Here is a 19,508-nt window from a genome sequence, read left to right on the forward strand (position 1 = left end):
TCTTGCAAATAGAAGATTTTCTTCCATAGATTCTCCTAATCCTTAATTAGAAACCGTCCCAAGGAAGTGGAGGCAGAGAACAATCTCTGCAGGGCAGCTGGCCAAGCAAGAGGCAGTGACCCCTGAGCTCTACTCCCTTTGGGGTTTTCCATCTTTAGCCCTGATGGTCCCACACGGGCCTGTAGACAGAGTGCTTGACCTTCAAGGCTCTGGTATAAGCATGCAAACTCCCCTGAGTCCTACTGGCACTTGAAAAAAAAAAAAACAGAGTTGTGAGGTACATAATCCATGAGAACAACAGGGAACTATATCCAGAGAATACAGAAAGCACAATGGCCAATCCATTCAGCATGACAGATTGAGGGAGTCGAGAGAACAGAGTGTGAAGGCAGAAAGGAGCTCTGAGTAGGATGACAGAGCATGGGCACCTGCCAGGGCAGTGACCAGGTACAAGTTCCCAGGGCCAGGTGGCCAAAGAATTTTTGTGAACCGCAATGTTGATAATTTGAAGTTTTCCACAGTGCTGTGGAATGAAAGCTCTTCATTAACAGGAACCTTCAGTAAAAGTTGCCGCATGCATATGAGGACATGTGCACACCAGAGTCTGGTCTGGAAAATCTAAAATATCAAGCTTACAGGCTCCAAAGTGCTGGCATGATTTGCAGGCCCAAGTCCAAACACCTCCTTTCAGGATCAACTCAGAGGGTGTTATTACACCACACATCTCTAGGGGGCACCCTCGTGGGAATGCTGCAGTATAAAGGCCAGGGGAGCCTGCCTATTGACGGTGGTCACCCTTGCTGGGTTCCAAAGGGATGCAGGCTGGCAGCAAGGGAGGTGCCAAAAGGGGTGGATGTGGGGTGAGCATTGGGTCTGAGAACAGGGTTCATTTCACAAGCAGAACACCACGCTCTTTTCAGGTAAGGCCTCACTCTTCACCAAGGGAGGAGCCAGGGGTTGAGAAGATGAGCAGCGAAACAATGACCGCAGCAAGCATAAGCGAGAACTACTCGAATTCAGTAGGAAAAGGACTTAACTCATAAACCGGGGCTGCTGTATCTGCTAATATGCATCTAGAGATGACAAAACCAACAAGGCAACAGCAAAGGACTCCTAACAGAACATGAGACACAGTCAGTCCTGCGCAGACAGCTTGATTATATATTTGTGAACCTGTTGGCTCTTGTTTATGACTTTTATAGTTCAAATATGTAATATAGATGGCAAAAATGACTTCCAGCTCACACTACGGGGATTAAATATGTCAATAACTCACAGAGTTCTGAAAAGATTGACACCATTTCCAAATGCTCAGCCACCTAAATTCACTTGAGGATCAGTGATCTATGAAAACAGACAATATAAATACAATAGGGAAGGCTGTGTGAATCTTGAAATATGAGTTTGTCACACACATAGCTTGTATCTAGCTATAGCTACAATGCCCTCAGCAAAGGATGCCCCCGCATATAGCCTTGACTCCTAGCCCAGTAAATAAGAAAATTTGTTCAATCCAAACTTAATCCCCTTCCCATGTCTGTGTGTTTTAATGATTGTACAGATTGGGGGAACTCCAGCCCCCAGAGCATAAGTGCCACAGGTCCCCACAGCCTCCGGTCCCTCTTTCCCAAAGACCTCAGAGTAGCTCCTATCTCCAGGCAAATGGGCCTGGAGTGGATCTACCAGCCTGATGCAGCTCTTGAACACAGAAGCTTCCTTTATGCCTCCATAACACTTTGTGGGGGGCGGTTCTATTACACAGTATTTAAAATGCTTTTGAGACAGTTTTCCACTGTGTTTTAAAAGCCAGTTCTGGCATGTCTGTAAACACTAGTTCATATTCCTGGAATAAATTTTTTTTTGTGTTCCATCCTACTACCCACAGGGGTACAGATGGCATGTTTTATGTGGTGGCCACTATTTACAATTCAAGCTCATGGAGGCCCATGAGATGCCACAAACATAGCCCACACAGGAAGACAGCCCCTTGGGCACAGCCATTTGTCCCACCAAGCCAAGAGTGTCAGGAAAGGACACACCCTGAGAGTACACAGCGGTGCCTCCATGGCTGGCACACATCCTCCCAATAGGGCCAATGGGGTCTTCGGCATCCCAGGAAGGTGCACGAGAAGGCAGGCTTGGCCCAAGGGATGGTGGGCTGTACAGTGCCAGGGGTTGTAAGCAGAGAAAGCACCACACAAAAATGCCTAGAACTGGCTGTGAAGTTTACAACTTCAAGAAAGCAATCTTCCCCCTACCAAGGAGGCTCACTGCATTCTTCGGCATGTCCATGAGCATCTGCAGGCTCAGAATCAATGCATCCTTCTCTCTGTTTAGAGGGACAGATATTCATCATGGTAGATTTGACCTTGTCAGCACCTCAATAAGCAGATCAAGAACGCAAGGCTGTTTTCGTGATGAAGAAGCTGGGGGGGGGGGCAGTGAGAAGACTCCCATTGAGGAATACTCCCCGGAAACCACTGCTCCCTCCGTCTTGGGCTAGGATAGCATTTGCTGAAAATGTCAACAGATTGCTTCTTGAGTTGGAGCTGTGCAGACATCAAAAGCTTATTTTAACAGAGCCTTTTGCTGAAAATCGTTTGGTGGGTGGAGGCATTTAGAACGTCTCTGACTATATAATCTGGATGGAGAAGTCCTTGTTAGATTTTACTGGTGTAACCTAAACAGGACACAAGTGGAACAGACTCCTTCACCTAACCAGAACCTTTGCTAAGTTACTGATGGAGTAAAATCCGTTCTTAGTTCATGCTGCATTTTTTTCATTCTTTCCTTCCTTTATTATAATTATTATTATTAAACATGGCTTGGTTACTATGCAGAGGCTTAGCGCTCTTGCATGGGGATCAGTTCCAGACTCTGGTTTGATATGAAACAAGCCAAGCAAATTTGCCGAAATATGATTTCAAAAGGTTTTTCTATTTATACCATCACAAGATTGGAGGAAGCGGAGAGGCAAGTCTCTGAGTCTAAATAATGCTGGCCTGCTTTTCCCAGGTATTTGGTATGATTCAATAGACAGATCAGATGGGTGACCCTGCCTCTCTGAAGCGCTGCTACCACTCTCTGGTCAGGATTGTGTGTCTCAAAGCTAATTTCAAAAGACAGATCGCTTATGATTGCAGATACAGTTTTTTTTCCCTTCCACTTGTACCTTTCTTTTGGTCTTTCTTTTTAACTTCCTCTCTCCCTATCACATGGATAAGATATGACTCAAAAAGTTAATGCTAATTGCTCTCATCTTAATTTAGCAAAGACAGAGAACGTGAGAAAGAGAAATGAATACAATTTGCAGATCTGAGCGTAGGTCATTACAGGTGTGCTATATTAGTGTATTCATGGGTCCTCTGGGACAGGCATGCCGTGCTATCCAATAACTTTCTTAATATGTAATTATACACCATCGGACTATAATTGATTAATTGAAAAGAGAATGTAGGCAGGTGTGAGGGCAAGACTTCTGCTGCTCATTAAATGAATATGTCCTTGATTCTCTTTAATAAGTTAAGTGGAACTACTCAAAAGCAATTAAGTTGGCAGTGAAATTCATTAAATTTTAAGTAATTATTGGTATTAAATTCTGTAATAAAATTCGAGACTTTGCATAGCTCTATTTCATAAAGAAGCATGATAACTCTATGAGATCAGTTGAGCAGAATGAGAATTCCACAGAGAGAACTACATCTTGGGCCATGTGGCCTCCTACGTGAACATCTCCTGAGAGAGAAAAAGAGATGAGGGGGAGCGGTGTTTCTGGAAATTCTGCATGCCCTCCCAAACACCACCAGTCAGGGCAAGCATGTCACTTACCAGGAATATAGTTGTGTTTCCTAAGCAATTTTTTCATTTAACTTGAGCTGTGGTTATGCAACAAGGTGGAGGAATCCACCATGGTGGGAGGGTTTGGGGAGGGGTGGGGAGAACCCAAGTACCTATGTAACTGTGTCACATAATACAATGTAATTAATGAAGTAAAATAATAAATAATTAAAAAAAAATAAAATCTTAATCTAAATAACAAAAAAAGTTTCATAAATCTGTTTTTAAAGTCTACAGCCTTGAGTACTGCAATTGATACTCTAATAGCTAAACTTAAATGTAAAAAATGAATATGCATATTGGAGAAAATTCTTTCCATACACTACTCCCATGTGGCAATGAGGGACAAGGATGAGGCCAGACCTCGGCTAGATCTCAGCACCCAGAGGTGACTCCCCACACATTCTGCCACTATTCATTCTGCCCACAAAACTGGAAAACACAGCCACGTTGTCAGGGAGGAACTCTATTCAGCCAAGGTTGCCACGTTCCAGACATTCCTCACCACTCTCTAGACACAGGAAAGACCTTGGAGTCTGAGCTGCTCATGGAGAACTGCCACAAGGGAGCCACACCAGTGCAGCTCATTCGTTCATTCATTCAGACACGAACTCTATTTAAAACCTGCAGATGACATTTATACATACATAATGTGATAGTAAAACTACACAGAATTTAATAGGATGAGGCACATGCAAAAGATAAAAATACTAGGTGTGAATTCTGTAACAATTGAAATCATCCAAGATGAGCACAGTAGGTCCTCAGTAAAAGCCTGCTGGGTGAGTGACAATCAGTGACATGGATGTTGAAGGAAGTGTGACAGTGTGTGGCATTTGGGTAAAGTTCTCTATTTCACTTGTGCAAGCAGTGAAGATTAGACCTTAAATGTTAATGTCTTGGCCAGGATAAGCCAAAAAGATGGTGATGACACCAACCGAGCGGCGAGAGCTGATTCCAGAACCTTAACACCCAAACTTTAGCTCCAGCCAGCAGCATCCCTACAAGTCCTGCCCTTGCTTCCTGCTATAGAAGACTGAAACTATAAATCCACAAATTTTTTAGTCATTTATTTTAAAAGCAGTGAATTCAGCCATGTTTTAAAAATGTGTATGTCAAAATCTAAAATAGCTTGTACGGGTAGTTTCACAATCTGAAAAGCAGTCCCTGGATTTACAATGTTCACAGGCACTGTCACTTCGAAGAAGCGACAGGCGGGGCCACCAGAGGCAAGGCTGTATGTCTGCTGGCTCCCTCGGTGGAGGCTCCCACGCTGTGCCCAGTGAGAGGCATCCACAGGCTGACCCTGACTGGACTTAGATAGTGGGGGCTTGGAGACTCTTGCCATTCCCCAGAAGAGGTGGTAAAGCCATTTTATACACATGGCAATTCCTGGTGGAAGAAAAAAAATTCCAATCCCCACACACATTTGTCATTTTAGAAAGCATACCAACAGTTAAAATTAAATAGGTATTTTGGACTCAAGAAGAGAAAGGCCAGGGCACAGCAAAGACATTAGGTCTCATTTTCTGCTTGCATGTTATCCTGCCATAATAGGCACCTCCTTGTCTCACAGCTCATTTTAATCTTGAACATGGCCTTGATAATCCACATATGGGCAGCCAAACTATGTTAAACAGGAGCTCCGATGGAGGGCGAGGCTTCTGAGTTTTAACAAATTCACTAAATGACCCTGTGCTCACATTATTTGGGATTTTTGTTGCTTTGTTTCTCATTTTTGTATCTGTAACAACTTCCAAATGTGCTGGGGACAATTACATCAGGTCACAGGAAATTGGACATATTTTTATACGAACATAGAAGATGGCCCTAAAGGTGGGTGATTGTGTTCATCTCTGAAAGAAAAGTGGAATTATAAATGCTCAGGTAACTAGAAGAATCAGTAAATGTGGGATTATGAGAAATTTAATTTGGGGGATCAGCTAGCAAATCTTTTTTGGGTGAGACATTCTCTTCTCAAAAATCATTTTATGTTAGTCTAATGTTCTACTTTAGTAAACCAAATAAGTTCAATACAATGTTTTACGAAAATGAAAATGTTTAGATTTATTGTTGGCTACATACTTGTTCTCCATTCAGCACCTTATTCATGTACACAATATGAACAATAAGACCATATGGTCAAAAGTTGAGCACTGTGAGATTCTCTCATCATTTTTAAAAACATCGATGCTGACTCCTTATGTGAGATTTTTCATTAGCAATTCCTTCTTTCTGTTAACAGATGAGTACTAATGGTTTATTGCCCTTTGTTTTTATTGAACACTATTAAACACTGAGCAGGTTCTGCATATTATCTCATTTAATCCTTAGGGCTATTCTAAATGGCATATACAGGTATTTTACCTTCCTCATGTCACAAAGCCAGGAAGTGAGTGCAGGCTTTGGGGTTCCAGGATATATATCTATAAGACTTTTGTGCTATTTTCAGAGGGAAGGGTTTACTGCATTCCTATAAATGGACATTCCAAACCTCTTTCAATAACCCCGATCTAAGAACCTTCTCCCCATCCTTGTCGGTATTTTTACAGCTTTACTTACACCAAATGAATCCTGCATCTTTCTGGATTACAAGTATTTTCAATTTCAGTTTCTTCTACTTTGATCTGGTTTCCCCTAGCACCCAAGTAGTCACTCAATTAAGACTATTATTCAGAATCTAAATTTATAAGAAAGTTGACTTGAGATGAAATCACTGCCAGTTATTTATACCAATATGGTCATAAGAATCTGATGACCAGTATTTTTGGACAGCCATTTACAGAGTCTTCATCTCATCTTTCCAGATGTGGGAGGTCTTTGTGCCTGCACTGTTCTAACTGCTTTCTAGAAGTATCCCTCACCCCTTCCTCCAGCTGCTTTCCTAACAGTACCTCCCTGCTTAGCTACCTAATGCAGATACCCATGGGCTATGACACCAAAAGGACATTTGCTGCTCTACTCTTGCTGTTTTTAGCACCTGGTCACAACCAGCTGAATGAATTGTACTCTCATCACTCACACAACAATGCCTGTGCAGTCCCCCAAGTGCCTCCACACGTGCAGGATGCTCACCTTCCTCCCCACCATCCCACATCTCTTTCTGTGGGATCCACTGCCATCCATCCCCAACTTTTCAGTTTCTTCCTACATTGCTTATGAGAAAGATCCACATTTTATACTCTGGACTGCAATGTTTGTCTTTTAGGCTCAATATCTGAGAGAAAGTAGGAACCAAACAAATGCATGATAATGGAAAGAAGATTGTAAGTTGGGTATTATTTCATATTGACATGCCAGTTCAAATCCCAATTACAACAGTTCCAATCCAGCTTCCTGCTATTGGATCTAGGAGGCAGCAGATGATGGAGATCCAAGTATCTGGGTAACTAAAACCCTTGTATGAGAAGTGGGTAGAATTCTGGGCTCCTGGCTTTGACCTGGCCCAGGTCCTGCTGGTGCTGGTATTTGGGGAGGGACCCAGCAGACAAAAGATGATATCACTCTCTCGCTTGCTCTGTTACTCTTTCAAATAAATAAATAAACAAATAAATAAATCATTAAAAAGAAAGAAGGAAAAATATCTTCAAAATCCATAACCATATCTCCTCATTCTAATTTGAATTTTTGAGTTGTGTCCATGACACTAATACTTAGATTTTAAATCTTTATAGACAAATTGCATTGCATTATAGACATTATCTTCATGCAGGGTGTACAAAAGAATAAATTACAGATCGTAGAGCTAAGAAACTATTCAGAACAAATAAGCCAGGGAGAATATATCTCTTGAGAAAAGGCCTTTGGGTTTGAATTATCAAGACCGGCTGTCTCCACTGGCGCAGCTCAATTTTCAACTTGGCTGATTTGATGACAGTCAGTGCATTGTTTAAAAATCAAAATGCATGAAGGCCAAGGAAAAATGAAAATAAATATTTCATTACAACTTGGTTTTTTCCGTGTATTTTTATGTATTCATACATAAACATCAAATTAGTGCAGAAAAATACTACATAAACGCTTGAGATGAGTTAAATGCCATCAATTCATAAGCACTTCAGCAACACTTCAGTTTATTTTCATAGTCTATTATATGTACATATATAATCCATTTTTCTACATAGGATATCTAAATTTGCCTTTATTATATTTTATATCTACATATAGGCAGGCAATGATGGTGTATATTTTTAAAATTTAAGCAATTTGATAAATACATAAACATTTCTCTAAGCCAAAAATAGCATTTCGCTTCCTGGGAATGTCTTAACACATTTATCAGACAATTTGGAAGGCATCACTGATTTAAATGGCTATATAAGAGAAGCCTCTAAAATATTTCACATATCTTAATAATCTTCATTTTTCCTTCACTTTACAAGTTCCACACAAAGGCCCTCTTGTAACACATGCTCAGTATTTAAATGTTGCCTCACCAGCAGTGATGGCTCCAATTTTGGGATCCTGACCACCCACAAGGGAGACCTGAATTGCACTCCCAGCTCTTAGCTCTGGCCCTAGCAATTGCAGGTATTTAAAGAATGAGTGGATGAAACCTCTTTCTCTCACTCTCTGTCTCTCTTCTCTATCTCTCTTCTCCTCTATTTTCTTTTTCTCTCTCAGATGATATCAAAAAATAATAAAAAAGAAATATTGCCTCCATTCCTCAGGCTCCACTATTTGAAACGTGTATGTGGTGTTTTTCTCTTTTCTGTCCACACAAACAAGTGGATGACACACTCCATTCTGATTCAGATTTTCAATTCAAAGGAAACTAAACCACATTGAGATCAGAAAATCAAACAAATATATTTTGTCTCTTATGTAGTTGAGAAACCTAAGAGAGAATGGTGGTGGTAGTGGTGATGATGGTCAAGAGCATCTTAACTCATACAAGTATACTCTGTTGTAATACCACCCACAGTTTGCTCTATTCAGAGGGATAAGGAAGGGGAAGGGAGGGTGAGAGAAAGAGAGACAGAGAGAGAAACCACTGCCAATAATTTTCAACAGAAATATTAATGGATGCTAAGTCCAAAGTAAAATATTAAGCAATTTTCCAAATAATTAAAGAAAAAGTACTATTTATTATTTCAAAATCAGCTTATATGATATATTTGTTAACTGTTTCAATGTTTCTTTTGCAAGAATGAACATCTATCTCTTCACTGAAAGAGCGTACAGTGCTAATAAGCTCAACCGTAATAACCAGAGGCCAACCTTAGACTCAGCATCATCAATAACAGACACACAATCTGCAACTAACCTCTAAGCGTTATATCTTCAACTGAACTAAAATCAGGGAGCTGTGCTATTCCATGCATTCATTCAGCCAGTAAATATTGAGCATTTATCTCCATGGCTCACTGCATCCATATCACCATCAGTTACTAAGATGCTGTGATTTCAGTACTTCTGGGGAAGAAGGGGAACACTGACGATGAAACAGTGACAGATCCTCAACAGTAATATATGGCTGAAATTTCTGAGGTATTAAAATACTACTGAAAAACATGGAATCTAGCATGCACAAAAAATGGTGTGGGCCAAACGATGTTCCCATGGGCCCAGTGATAAACAATATAAAGCTCTACCTCACAAAACTTGCAGCCAGGGAAGCTGCCTTTGGAATCAAAAGAGTGGGTGCCATCCCCTGGCGCAGGTCCAGGTTTCTGATGAACACAGCCATGCAAGAGGGAGGGAGGAGCTGGGAAGGGAGTTCTCCAGGAAAGCTTGGTGCTTCAGGTCCAGAAAACAGGTCCGAAAAACACAATGAGACGAATGTGTTATCTCAGAAAGTCTTATTTGAATGGACTTGTTCATTTGCAGCTTAATCATGGGCTTCTATCTTTTCCCCTGAAAAGCTCCCTCTCACTAGTCTTCCATCACCTCCACACACCCTCCATAATTTCTTGCCTTCCCTATGACTGTTATTCTTCCCAATCCCAAATATTTTTTTAAACTCTTTCCTTTTTTTTTTCTCCCAAGAGACTCTCATTAACTTGTTCTAACTATAAATCAAGCATATGACTGAATACGATTAATGTTAGTTCTGGCTGGTTACTTCTGTATTTTTACATTGATAATTGATATCCTATCTGTTTTCCTGCTTTTGCTTGATATATGACCTATAGTTTCCTTGAAGCCATCAGAGGCAAATTCTCCTCACTAATATAGGTAATCGTTAAGTTCCAGCAACCAAAACAATGAGGGAGAGCCTGACTGACATCTGACTCTCACATGCTGCTTTATAACAGAAGTCTCCAAGGAAATAGTTCCATTACATCTGAGGAATATATTTCTACCCAATCAAAACAGTCCAAACCTTCTGAGAAACCAATCAAAATCTTCAAAAGTTAGCACTTACCATACTTAAAATTATCAGATTAAGGAAAAACACTCAAATATTTACGTCACATTGAAAATTATATATTTTCCATAGTCTGCAGCTCTTCTGTTAATGTCTCAAGTCTATCAAATTAAAAATACATATACTTTGGCTCTGTTCCCTGTAATTAATTACACGCTGAGAATTCTCAAATACTGATGTGCCTTCTTGAATAAAACCATGCTTTCTAGCTTTCCCCATAAGTGTTCTGACTTGAGGATTCTACAAAAGAATTGTTACTAAAAAGAAGCATAAAAGAATGATTTTGAGTTTAATTTCGTAACTCCTGTATACATTCTTTCCCCTCCCAAAACACACACACACACACACACACACATACACACACACACTCCTCCATCACCACCTTAGACTGAACTTCTCTGATTCTGGGATGGAAGACCCTATAGATATACGACCTTGTCCCCTGTGCTAATAAGGCAGCAGTACGTGTTGCCCTTGAGCGTCGTTTTGCTTGTGAGGTCAGTAAGATGTGGGTCAAACTCCAGTTCTGTGCGCCCACCGGACCCCCTCTTCTCCACCAGGGCAAGAAGTATGACTTCTTTACATTTCATTTTCCCATTTCTACAATGGAAACAACACCTGCTGGGCAAAGTTACAGTGAGAAGAAAGGATCGAAGGCAGAATGAATGAGAACAAGCACAGTGCAGGATCACTGTGGGGTGCCCACAAACGATACTTTCTGGTCTCCTTCCCTCAACACACTATCAGAGGCACAGCTATGCACCACTGCAAATATTTCCCTGTGTAAACCCAATATTTCCCTTGTTTTGCATTTATTTTCTTAGTTGCATATTTCTAAGATTAACAATTTTACCATTCAGCAGTTGGACATAATAAAACGGTTTTGGATCATGTAGAGAATATTCCTTCTGATTTATATACTTTAAAAAAAGAAAAAGAAAAAGCTTATCTGCAATTATCTGCTTAGTGTACTATGTACTTACAATTCACAAGAACATTTTGTAGCTTTTATATGAAAATGTACAGAAGATTTTCAAAAAATCCACTGTTAGAAAATTTGGCTAAGTGATAGTTCAAGATATGCTTGAAAGCAAGCAGCCTTGAAACAAGTAATCATAATCGCAGCAAAGCTGGTTCAGTGCCAATTGCCTATGAAATACTATTTAAGCACCTGTAGGCTTCATCCCCTTAGCCCTTACATCAACCCTACTAGGAAGCTGATAGGATACAAACACAGAGAGATTCAGTGATTTACCCAAAACTACACAGCCAGTGGGATGGGTTACTGGAGATTCCTGAATCTTAACAAAACAATCTGGTTCAAGAGGCCAAGTTCTTCACCACACCACCACACTGCTTAGGGGAAGTTTCAGATTCTTCTTTGAAAAAGTACTCAGACACTGCAGGACTCCACAAATCAGCAACATTGGCTCTGTGGCCAACAGGCCTCTCTAATTCTTTAGGCATAAATAGAATGAATGTTCCAGGGTTTCACCAAAGTTCTTTCACCTAGATTCAAGTATTATATTTGAATTTGGATCCGAACCAGTTAAAAACAGACTCCAATTGGAAAATAAAAACAGGTACTCCAGTGTCTGCCTCAAGAATTTGTACAGGCCTCATGCATTGCTCTAGAGCCATTTCATTAATAGTAAGGCTACAACTTAGTAAGCTCTTACCATGTGCAAGGCTTACTGACTGCTTCAAATCCGTGGTTTCATGGTCTCCTCAAAGCAACTATAGAACAGTGGGCATTTGGCCCTAGCAACAAAGACACTCACATTCCATAACTGAGTGTTTGGCTTTAATACCAGTCTTTGGTCCTAATTCTAGTTTCCTACCAATGCAGAGCTCAAGCAGTTCAATATCCCTTCATATGGGAGATACTTGGGTTGAATTTCTGACTTCTGATTTTGGCTTTGTCCAGCCCCCGCCATTGCTGGGGGCGAACTGATAGATAAAAGCTAGCTTGCTCTCTCTTTCTATCTCCTTCCCTCCCTCCCTCCCTTTTCCCCTTTCTATGTTCCTGTTTCTCAAGTAAAAATAAATAACCACTATATGAGCTAATTATGTACAGTGTTGATCCTTGTTGTACTGATAAAAACGCTAAGAATCAGAAATACAAGAAACTTGTCTGGGTTGCACAGCTGACCTAGCTATAGAGCAAGGACTAGAACTCCAACAGACAGCAATGTCTTCTTATAAAACACATACGTCCCTCTGGCTCCAAGAATTATTGCACTGTATTGTATGAGAAGCTAGGATGTAAACCAAACCATTATTCCCCTGTCCTTTTGAGCAGTGGCCTTGAAATGAGAAAGGCAAAGTTTCTGCCATGTCTTGGAAAAGGGAGCCTGCAGCAAACCAAGGATTCACGACCAAATCAAAGCCATTGCCTCTGCAAAAAGCACCTATGTCAGAGCACCTATGCATTCCTCTGAGGGGGGCTTCTCTCCCAAAAAGGAAATAAAAATAGAGTTCAAATTATAAGGCTCGCATGGGTGGAAGGGGAGGGAAGATGGTCCCCTGTGGTCAGAAGATCTTCATGCAGAGAAACAGAAAAGGATCTGAACTGCAAGATCATGGCAGAAATGAGAGCCAAAGATCCAGCTGGATAGCATGGTCAAAGGGCAGTACTGATGGGAACAGCAGGATGTGCAGGTGAACTATGACAGGCCAGTGGAATCCATCCTTGCCATCTATCTAGGTAATCTTGCTGGTGAACCTATGTGTGTGGTCTCCACTGAACTGCCCCTCGCACAGTCTATGATTGCCTCTTTAGTGCCAGAAAGTTTTGTTTTTCTAAATAATAAGTCAGAAAAATCAGAGGACTCACTCTAAGCTAAAGGGACCTGAAGAGGGTGGAAAACGATGATGAGACAGTCCAACTCTCTAGACAGCAACCTATCCCTGGGGTTTTCTGGCTATCTTATACCTCCGGGGCTATTACAATTACTACGTTAGGAAGCTGGCACACAGTGGACCACGCATCATGCAATGTTTGATTTGATGTGACGGGAGTTCATGTGTGTCACCATGAATTTTAATTTTCAGTGCCTATCCAAACATCAAAGCAGCACTATGTAAATTTAAGTTGAAAAGGGGCATAAATCTGGCTTTTGCTACAACAACAATATTACAGGCTAATTTGGTTAATTGCACCAATTTTGAAAGGCTATCAAGTTTTTAAGGAAATGTGGCAGTTTCAATCACCTTTTGGTGGTTCTCATTCTATCTCCATGAACTAACAGAAAGATTCCAGCACTGGCTAATCCATGACAGCAATTCAGAGCTTTCTTTTGTTGCTGGGCTGCTATATATTAGTGAGCTGGACTGGGTAACAAAGAGATCTTATTTTAAAATAAATGATCCTATTTTAAAATAAATGCATTGAGAACCCCAATCTTGAGAGGGAAGAAAAAAAATCCAAGTCATTGGTGGTATGATAGTATGTCTCACCTCAAAGGCTTCTAAACTTGGTCTGATCACCCAAGCCTTCCAACACTGTGCTGAACTAGGAGGGAAAGCTCATAGCACATAACAAAAGGGTCATTTGTTCTATATCTGCATAGTCTCAAAGCTCCAAATCCCCATTCAGTCACAATTTATGAGTTCTTCTAGCCAGGGCAGAGTGGTGCCAACATCTTTAAAAACAAAAACCAGCCTCCAAAAGCATCTAAGTTTCATAATAATCTAGCAACAAAAGGAAAGATGGGAGGAAAAGAAAAAGATCAGCAAGATTAATCTGAGTTGATGATTGTAAGAATCGGTTGAAAAGCAGTTGGGAGTTCACTATATGGTTCTCACTACCCTAATTTTTGTGTACATTTGAAACTTTCTGAAATATTTTTTTAAACTACAGAAACACTCAGCATTTGCATGAAGCAGAACAACTAAAATCCCGACTCAGTAGAATGGTGTCAGGTATGGAGACCTCTGCAGTGGGGCCTGCCCAGCTGGCCACACTTCAGCCTTCTGATACTCTACGCTAGGCCGACTTGGACTCTACCAGGGCTGCAAGACGTGTGGCCTGTACTTTCTCACCTGTATGCCTTGGCTAAGGCCACTTTCTTCTGCTGAGAACACTCCCTTCTTTTACACTCCAGCTCCAATAATCAAACTTCAACCCACAGAAGACCTAGGCAAGAGGAATACTCCTTTGTCAAGTCTTTAATTCCTGCAGGTGGAAACAATCTCTTCCCCCTTGGCATTCCAGAACTTTCCCAGTGCTCTTATGGGACACAATTCAGTGCGCAATGATAACCATTATGATTATGAGGATCACCACAGCAGCTAATACAAACTGAGTGCTGACTATGTACCCAGCACTTTAAAAATGTCATGGCATTCAACCCTTACAATATCCTTTGAGGTTCTAACCTATTACTATTTCATTTTAGTGATGAAAATCTGAAGTTCAGAGACATCCAAGAGGTGAAAACAGGGATGCAATGTGATGTGATGTCAGATACATCACAACAGAGGCAGACTTGACTTTCAGGAGACCTGGGAACCCGCCTAACTGATGACTAGATACTGCATGGACCTTACTTCTACTGAATTGTAACCTCTTCCAGAGAAGGAACTGTGCCCTTCACCATTTTGTGCCCTCAGTGGTGTCATGCAGTACAATGCTTTATAGGTGGAAGGTGCCGATAGACCTTGTGAAATGAACACTGCACTAACACAGAGCATTTCCATTTCCTAAGCACTGCATACAACTCTTCAAATCTACTTGTCAGCCTCCATAAGGAAATGAGATGGAAAAATCAGTCCACAAAATTGCCTAAGCTCACTCTTCCCCAACATCTCTGTTCACAAGGCCACAAAACTAAAATAGCTTTCATCTCGTCTCCACACTGACATTGTAAGTGACCAGAAAGAATTCTTCCCTAATGCTATTTTTATTTGCCTCCCAGATGTGCACTCTCTCTCTCTCCCTCTGTGGAGCTCTACTCCTAAGCCTGGGGAAAAGCCACAGGGATTTAGACTTTGGATGACAACTCGGGGATCAGGAGCTGAGGGAGAAACTCCACTCCTGATATGCCTCTCTGTTATTTCCCTTTGACACTTCCCAAACCTGGCTTTCCTCCAACCAAAGTAACACTACACTGGTTGCTGCTATTCTTTGGTTATATTTGGACTTTCTTGCTGAATACAACCATGTTCTCTGGATTGGTCCTAAGGACACCTGGGGGAAGTAGGCTCAGTTGCCTTTCAACCCCTTCCCAAACCTTTCCAACATTCCTCTTCTTCTAGCTATCAGTCTTTTTCTGTCCAAGGATCCAGCTGACACCTAGTTTTGCAAGATCTTAGTTCTCATCTGGTTTTCAAGAACTGAGCATATGCTGGCTGATGAGCTGATACAGCTCGCAATGCATGTAAGGTCCTCCCCTGGCTATCGCTCCTAGTACAACTCCTACCATTGAACCAGACATTTAAATCAATGAAATTAGATGCCTTCCAGTCTCAGAAGAATGAGAAATAATGATAGAAATATAAGCCCTGGAGTTACACTTTGAGATAAGGGCTAGTCACCCATGGCTGATTCTAAATATTTCCTCTTGTAAACCATATCACTATAGTGTAAGCATAATGGTCTTAAACCCCAGAAAAATACTTTGGGGTGTGTGTGTGTGTGTGTGTGTGTAGGTTCATGCAAACACACATTTGCAGCACACATCTATCTCTAAAGGGGTAGCTGGGGCCACACTAAATTCTGATACAGCAGATAATACTTGTTTATCTAATGTCACTCATCTTGACAGTCTTGAATTTCAAAATTAATAATAATTTTTAAAAACACATAAGGAAACTGTTGTGCAATCACCAACTGAAGAATCTGGACCACCAAGCTAAACAGCTCGTCATCTGTGTTGTACATTAAGTGTGAAGGCACATATCACAGTTTGGGATTTCAATGGGAAAGTCAATATCCTACAGGAAATCTACAGTTGCAAAGCAGGTTTTTCTCTCTGCCGATGCTGTCTTTGTTGCTGCCTTCTGATTACACATGCTTGTGTATTCCAGGCAACGATTTTACTTTGCTTTTGTTTAGCTTACTTAATATTCCTATCTTTTTCCAGAAGCAGAGGCTGAGGGCGGAGGGAAGCTGCAGGGAAGGCACAGACATGCGACAGTCAATCATCAAGTCAAGGCCACATCTCCCCTACCTGGCCAGGGAACTTTGTGTCTGTGCGGGTGGCCCGGAGGATGAGCCTGTCAGCCACGTGCTCCTGGTTGTCTGGGAGCCCAGAAGTCAGCTGCGCCCTCACTGTGGTGCAGGAGCTCTGTGGGGGAGAGAAAGCTACTCCGGCTGCAGCGAACCATGCAGGAAGATGGCAGAACTGTCCCCCACCCCCATTCAGCTACAAAAGCACGCTGATGCCGAGCTTGCAATCTTCCCTGACAGCTTCGGTAAAAACCTGCTCTCAGCTGCTCTAGGAAAACACCAAGGACTTCTCATTCCCCCTTAAGGATGAACACATCTTTTTCATATAGAAATATAACTTCTCTAGGCTTCACAATCAGCCAAACACCATCCCTTTTCCTGCAACTGAAAATGAAATGTTTCTTTGGAAAAATCATCTCACTAGTGTTCTTTACTTTTTCTTCTCTTGCAGGAAAGCATGCTGACCCAAAGAAAGCCTTTTTAGCAGGAACTAGAAGGGGGAGGGTCATAACAACTCTCACAAAACTGCTGCCAACACAGCACTGTGTTGAAACACAGCCCTGAGGCAGCACCTGTTTGCTATAAAGGTAGCTGTTTCACATGGATGAGGTACTTTCTCCAATATAGACTGACCAAAACCAGGACTCAAACATGTGCATTTTCCCCCAATTAAAAAAAAATAATTATGGCATATTATTGTTTTTAACAATTTCTCTAAAAATAAGGAAGTTACACCCAAAAGCTATCTGATAGCAAAACACAGCATCCATGACCCCTAAAGTCTAGCCAGTTATGAAGAGAAACCACTAACACTGAAATCAGTGAACAGAATTTCCCCCAAATGAGTGACACTAACAGGCTTGGAAGTATGAGAGCTCTAAAATAAAAATATAAAGGTGAGTGGAATTTTTAGAAAGGAAAGTCAGATTTATCAACAGCAAATTTTCCTGCTCACACACAGAACGAGCTGTGCTATTGCTAACTGTGGAGATTGCAGAATGGGGAGCCAGAGGCTGTTGCTGTCCACAGCTAGCTCCTGTGGCTGGAAGGGGTAAAAACTGCATTTTTCTCTCTTCTCCTGCCCTTTGGATACCTTGCTTTTCATGAACAGCTGGTAGCAGAGCTACATCCAAAGACTGTTACATGTGGGATTTCCTAACGCACAGACCTGGCAGAGCTGCACTGTGTTTGGCCAAAAAAACGAAATAGAAATTAGACTTCCTCAAAACATGACAACTTAGCAGCTTCTCTCTCTCTCTCTCTCTCTCTCTCTCTCTCTCTCTCTCTCTCTCTCGGCATTTTCATTTAGTCGGAGCAAATGTTTTTGCTTTAATTCTATTGAAAAGAAAAAAGAACATTTGGGGACAACACAGCTCAAGCCCTCATAAAGCTTCATTTTCAAAAGCAGTGTTTGAATCTCTAAATAAATGACAATTCATTCTCTGTTTACTTTAGGTAAACAGAAAATGCATTGCGGAGCACTCATTTTCAAAAGCTAATCAAGAACATTAGGTCCCAACAGATTCATTTAATAGAAATATAATAGGCATTCCTGCTTGCTTTTCATCTCGCCTCGCTGTAAACGCTAAAATGAACAGCAAATTAACCCTGCGTTGGAACAGAGCTTCTGTCACAGCTGATATCCTCTGTCTCACGACTTGTAAACATTCCGAATCCTGTCACTGCTCTGAATCTTCTGCAGAGGGGAGGCGACTTGAGTTTGGCAAGGGCGGGAAGGAGCTTGAATTCTAAAGGGAGTACTGCGTGTCAACTGTGCTCTCTTTCCTCGCAGAACAAAATTCTACAGTGTCGTCTCCTCACAGTCACAATGAGGACACGGGAGGAGAGACGTGGCTGAGTTAATCCCAGGCTACACACACCAACCTTCTTTCTCTACCTGTTCAACTCCACTAGCCATTCTCCAAGTGGCTGCGCTACCAACTTCCATACAAAACAAGCTGATAAAGACAGGGCCATTCAAGTTCTACAACCAGATATCAAAGATGCGTAAACAGTTTGAGAGCTTATAATTAATATTCAGTGATAGCAGAATTAGCAGTTAGAACTCTATACAGAAAACTACAATATTTCATAAATTATGTAATCATGAACAAACCCTTTCAAAAACTGTTTTCACTGTGCTAAAGTAACATTCTAGACTTGTTGTAAGTATGTTATTCTTACAAGTAGTTCGCAGTTATTCTTGAAGGCAAGCCTTGGAGTTTCCTTAGCATAGTGCTGCTGGGGAAAATTTTCAGCATGTCCATCTTCATCTCTAGCCTGAAGGGAAATATAATGGCCTATTTAGGGACTTACAAATAATGGAAGAAAAAAAAAAGCTAAAAGCATAACAGCTCAGATCATTAAACAAACGGGAATCCAGAAATAACAACATCATTAAGAAGTTTGTTTAAATACGCAGTACGCCTTTTAGATATCAAAATTTGGGATTTGTTTTTCTTTATATTGTTTAGTTTGAACATGCAAATTCATTGTGGTGCAATATTGAAAACAACATGAAGCAAACCAAAGTCAAATAATTTTGTTGGAGATTACCACCACTTTAGTTTTCTGGTCATTGCACATTTAGGATTATATGACATACGTACGTGTTTAAACTTCTTGGCATGCTTAAGCAATCTCTAGATAATGCATTTTTAAGAAATTCTAATAGCAAGGCCATAAGAAAAGCAATTTGCATAGTTATATTTTGCATTGTAATAACTGATTCCTCTCCATTTTTAAGTAAAGATCTGAAAGGAGCAATGATCTAGTAAGAACAATGATTCTTTAATCAAATGCAGTAAAAAATTAGATTTAATTAAGAAGCTGCATTAAAAGTTACTGGTTATTTTGATCTACACTGTTAATTAAGAACGCTGAAGTTTAAATGGAGACATTAACAGAACCCATTAGCAATACCACTTGCATTCAGTCTTCTCTTTCTAATCTCCACTGGTTTCTGGCTTGGAGTTGGAGGGAAGGGAGAGCTAGGCGAAAGGGGGCGTGTCTGCAGCACACTCATTAAACCATTCATTGGGGTGACACTTGCACTCCGCTCTACTCTCATCTCGTTTTAGCCTGAACTGCTCTCTCTTTCCTGGCCTCCTGAAATTCACAGCTGAGCTG

The 19,508-nt window shown here is 41.0% G+C and overlaps 1 protein-coding gene across 6 annotated transcripts in view; it reads right to left on the reverse strand.

The window, feature by feature from the left end:
* Positions 1 to 19,508, reverse strand: part of SOBP (sine oculis binding protein homolog) — a 158,095-nt gene that overhangs the window by 47,719 nt on the left and 90,868 nt on the right. For 3 of the 6 annotated variants that reach the window (XR_009244906.1, XM_058660106.1, XM_058660114.1), the window contains exons 5-6: positions 18,564 to 18,659; positions 16,381 to 16,497 (exon numbers count right to left, since the gene is read on the reverse strand). The exons of 1 other annotated variant lie outside the window; for it this stretch is intronic. Coding sequence is in view for 4 of the 5 variants with exons in the window: in XM_058660106.1 (XP_058516089.1) it covers positions 16,381 to 16,497; positions 18,564 to 18,659 (213 nt within the window). In the remaining variant the exon portion in view is untranslated. The remainder of the gene's footprint in view (positions 1 to 16,380; positions 16,498 to 18,563; positions 18,660 to 19,508) is intronic. 2 more of the 6 variants (XM_058660120.1, XM_004580343.3) reach the window with 1 other exon arrangement.

This window comes from Ochotona princeps, chromosome 1, assembly GCF_030435755.1.
Source record: "Ochotona princeps isolate mOchPri1 chromosome 1, mOchPri1.hap1, whole genome shotgun sequence".
Lineage (NCBI taxonomy): Eukaryota > Metazoa > Chordata > Mammalia > Lagomorpha > Ochotonidae > Ochotona > Ochotona princeps.